This window comes from Tachysurus vachellii, chromosome 19 (assembly GCF_030014155.1).
Source record: "Tachysurus vachellii isolate PV-2020 chromosome 19, HZAU_Pvac_v1, whole genome shotgun sequence".
Lineage (NCBI taxonomy): Eukaryota > Metazoa > Chordata > Actinopteri > Siluriformes > Bagridae > Tachysurus > Tachysurus vachellii.
In genome coordinates this window covers 1,002,501-1,007,500 of record NC_083478.1, presented here as the reverse complement: position 1 = coordinate 1,007,500, position 5,000 = coordinate 1,002,501, and the positions used below count along the sequence as shown (strand labels likewise).

At 42.1% G+C, this 5,000-nt stretch overlaps 1 protein-coding gene across 1 annotated transcript in view; it reads right to left on the bottom strand.

The window, feature by feature from the left end:
* slc9a8 (solute carrier family 9 member 8) overlaps nucleotides 1-5,000 on the bottom strand; it is a 27,069-nt gene that overhangs the window by 15,215 nt on the left and 6,854 nt on the right. Inside the window, exons 5-6 of the mRNA XM_060894187.1 lie at nucleotides 1,409-1,492; nucleotides 905-1,006 (exon numbers count right to left, since the gene is read on the bottom strand). Of these exons, the coding sequence (XP_060750170.1) occupies nucleotides 905-1,006; nucleotides 1,409-1,492 (186 nt within the window). The remainder of the gene's footprint in view (nucleotides 1-904; nucleotides 1,007-1,408; nucleotides 1,493-5,000) is intronic.

The window sequence follows — 5,000 nt, the reverse complement described above, 5'->3', positions numbered from 1 at the left end:
CGTTATCCGATTTATTCATCACACACACACACACACACACACACACACACACACACACACACACACACACACACAGAGACACAGACAGAGCTGGCACGGCATCTTGTCTGTACACCACATATGCAGGTATACAGTTACTGACCATAAACCATCTGCTGCAGTGCATATGTTTTGGCACCCTGCTACTCCATCATACAATGCTAATGAACCACCACTGAGTAAGTTATCCTCCAAGAATAAACCCTCAGTACAGCAGTTTACACACACACACTTACACACACACACTTACACACACCCATACACACATACACACACACACTCATACACACACACACTCATACACAAACATACACACACACACACCCATACACACACACACTCATACACACACACTCATACACACAAACCCCCATACACACATATACACACACACACACCCATACACACACATACACACAAGCACATGCACACACATATACACACACTCTCATACACACACAAACACACACTCATACACACACACATACCCATACACACACACACCCATACACACACACACACACACACACACACACACACTTCCTGCTCAGCTCCATGACTGTCAGAAAAAGTTCAGATCAAAAATTTGTTTATTCTAAAATAATAATAATATGTAATGCACTATACATATAACTCAGGAGACTAAAGACAGTTATAACATGTTTATAACACAGTGCAGGGATTGTGTCACAGATTGTGTGTGTGTGTTAGGGGTTTGTAAAAGTGTGTGTGTTCAACATCGAAAGAAAGGAGTGAATCATTTTAAATGAATGAAAGAGAGAGAGAGAAAGTAAAAGTGACTGAATAAATGAAAGACTGTGTGGTGATGAATAGCAGAGTGCAGGCTGAGACCAAGAGCCGTTACCTGTCCCAGGAAGTAGATCCCTCCCCCGACGATGAAGGCGGATATGGCCGTCCCGATGACGGCAAACAGCGTGATGGAGCCGATGTTTTGGAAGAAGTTTCCCTAAAGACAGTCAGAGTGACACGTCAGAGTCGATCCCATCATCCCCTGCTTCCGTTCACGCTAACGTAAACATTTATCCTCGCACCTTCTCCTTCAGTCTCACACGGCGGATTACCGACACATCAGTACGGAGAAATCTACACCTTAAATATTCCCGAGTGTGGAATCTGATTCCCTGTTCATCAGAAGTGCAAAAATAATGAACCCGCAAACTGGGACGTCACCATAAATCTCAGCCTGCGGGATCGCTCACGCTGCCGTTACTACGGTAACAGTTACAGGAGTTTCACGTACATTAAATGTCACTATAAACAAATAAAACGAATATAATAATGAATCAGAACAACAACAGTGTTTCGTGTTAAACGTCGACGGCGTTGAAGCTCAGTGTTGAGGTCTTACTTTATGAAGCGAGTATCCTGATTCAAAGATGATTGGAGGAAGCAGCAGGAGGAAGAACATGTTGGGCCTGAACATTTCCTCTTCCTGAAACAGACACAGCAGAAGGAAAGATGAATGAGAAGAGTTTCGGGTTACAGAGTACGTGACAGAACACAGTACACCGTGTGTCGGGTGTTTAGGTGTGCAAAAATATTGGCACATTGGACTGATAGGTGTTTCTTGTTGCCCAGGCATGTGTTAAACACGTCGGCGTCTCGGCTCGGAGACCTTAAACGTGTACAGAGTTTAACGCATTATTTTGTTTTTGTTGTGAAATAAATGTTGAAGTTTCTCTTCAGGAGAAGAACAAACCCAGACCTGACACACACACACACACACACACATAAACACACACGGTGCTGTAGGTGTGTGTATTTACGTTTTTCCATTTCATATATTTGTTGCTGACAGCTTGTGGTTATTAGCACAGAACCAATATGAATGTCCATGTGGTGTGGAAAATCTGAAGCCTGAAGAGACACCCATCTGTGCAAGCAAACACACACACACACACACACACACACACACACAGTACTCATGTCTTTCTCACACAACCGTAATGATGCTCTACAAAGCAGAGGTAAATCTAACACGCAAATATTGTTATATTAATTATATTACACACACAGATCTGCAAGTCGTGCAGTGGTGTGTGTGTGTGCGTGTGTTTGTGTGTGTTTTTGTGTGTGTGTCCTGTTTTTAAAGTCATCCTGTGCCTCCTGGCAGGAAGTGCCCTTAATATTTTCCTCAAGCCCCAGAACACACACACACACACACACACACACACACACACACACACACAGAGCTACTCCTATATCCTATAGACATACACAATGTCCACACACACATCTACATCACTGAGCAGCTTATACTGTCATTTTTACTTATTAAAGAAATGGATCAAATAAAATATAGTGAAGCTCACTGATTGGTCAAACACGACGGTCACAGAAACGTCTCACAGAAACGTCTCTAGCGTCTCTCACGCTAGTCATGTTTAGCAGTAGCGTAGCAACCGCTGACCTTTCTTACTTTTTGCTTTTGTGTGTCACCTTTTAATCACTTCATTAAATTCTACTGATTCTCTGTCATTCCTTCTTTTTATTTATATACAGTAATCTGTCTAATCAGGTGAGGATTAAGTATTGGCACCCTGTCTCACGCAACAGTTCATATAAAAACTAAAATAAATACGTGACACATCTGTTTTCATTTTCACTTTAAATTAAGAGAATAAGTAAATTATTTAGAAATAGAATCTATGGCAACCTCTAGACAAGCCCCGCCTACTATCACTGGTACTGTAATGTTACGAGAAATAGCGACTCACTCAGGGTCTGGAATGTTCTGAAACTGTTGTGGGGAAACACTGATAGACTCAAACCACAAACTCACACACACACACACACACCTACATACTCTCTCACACACACACATACATACTCTCTCACACACACTCTCACACACACACGCACACACATACTCTCGCTCTCACACACACGTGCACACACACGCACGCACGCACACACACACACACACACACTCTCTCTCTCACACACACACACACACACACACTCTCTCTCTCACACACGCGCACACACACACACACACACACACACACACATACTCTCTCTCTCACACAAACACACACTCGCTCTCTCTCACACACACACACACACACACACACACACACTGGGAGGACGTCACAGTGATTTTATTATAATCTCACAACAGCTCAGGAAATGAAGTTCACAGTGAGACTTCAGCCTTTTGTTTATTCATTTATTCACTATATTTATCACCACAGTGCTGATTGTCAGAAAGTGTTGATTTCTGTTTATTAAGCACAGATGACAGGTTTGTAATAACACAACAGACCTGATCATTTCTGTACACAACACAGATGACAGGTTTGTAATAACACAACAGACCTGATCATTTCTGTACACAACACAGATGACAGGTTTGTAATAACACAACAGACCTGATCATTTCTGTACACAACACAGATGACAGGTTTGTAATAACACAACAGACCTGATCATTTCTGTACACAACACAGATGACAGGTTTGTAATAACACAACAGACCTGATCATTTCTGTACACAACACAGATGACAGGTTTGTAATAACACAACAGACCTGATCATTTCTGTACACAACACAGATGACAGGTTTGTAATAACACAACAGACCTGATCATTTCTGTACACAACACAGATGACAGGTTTGTAGTAACACAACAGACCTGATCATTTCTGTACACAACACAGATGGAATCATTAAAACACACTGATACAGATGTAGAGTCCTGACACAGCCGTTTTAACCACTAACTCATTCCTCTTTTCACAATCTAGTGCACATTAAACACTCCTGATCTTCACCACATTCAGAAGCACTTTCATATTTAGCTGATTACAAAATCTTGAAGTTTCTCCAGTTCTAAAGATCTTCTGTTTTCTTTTAATATAAAAGTCACAAAAGTCTTTTGTTTTAGATGCAATAAAAAGTTTACTGCTAATTTATTTTGATGCTTTTCCAAGATAAAAGAAAAAAGGATGTAAAACGCACCTCTCACCTGTCCATCTCTCACCTGTCCACCTCTTATCTGTCCATCTCTCAACCGTCCACCTCTCACCTGTCCACCTCTCACCTGTCCACCTCTTATCTGTCCATCTCTCACCTGTCCACCCCTTATCTGTCCATCTCTCACCTGGCCACCTCTCACCTGTCCATCTCTCACCTACTATATTAAAACAGAACAGGACCAGCACTAATATACTGTACGCAGGTGTTAGTTTTAGCTCATTACCACACAGACTCAACTCTCCTGTTAAATCTACAGCACCGACTCCACAGTCTCACAGTTAGCTGCTTGTCCTGATGCTAACAGAAACACCAACATGCACTTAGCACCTGTGGTTTTTCCACATTCTGCAAGTCGGAGGTCTTTGTCTTTCCTTCTAACTGTCTGCTCTGTCTTAAGTCTTAAATGTCAACTATCATTAAAAGCCCTGTGTGATTATTGCAGTATGTTTGGTTTTGTTTTCTTCTACAACTCCATTCCAGTCTCACTGACTAATCCTGGGTTCAGACATTTACTCCCACGTTTCTGGTTCACACCCAGATCCTTCTCATGTCTAGCAAACCATTCAGCAGACTGAGGGGGAGGTTCCTCTAAGTTCCTCTATAATGGATCAGTTGCAGCTCCTCCCATCCCCACAAAAGTAACACAATCCTCATGGGGGAAAAGGATCATTATTATCATCAACATTTTCTTAAGAGGATTTCTGTCCCTGTTATACCTGCTCTGTATGTTAAACCACACCCTGTTCCAGATCCTGCTCCTCTTCCTGTTATTAAACATCTCCATCCTGCACAGACCTCACAGACACCTCCCCTTTCTACACATCACTTACAGATTCTGCCTCGGCCCCTGACAACATTAATATTTAACCTGTCTGCTGAAGGGAGCAGAAGGAGAGAAGAAGAACAGAAGGACAGCGGTGTTGATTAAGTAAAACATACACTGTGATGTCATCACTGGTG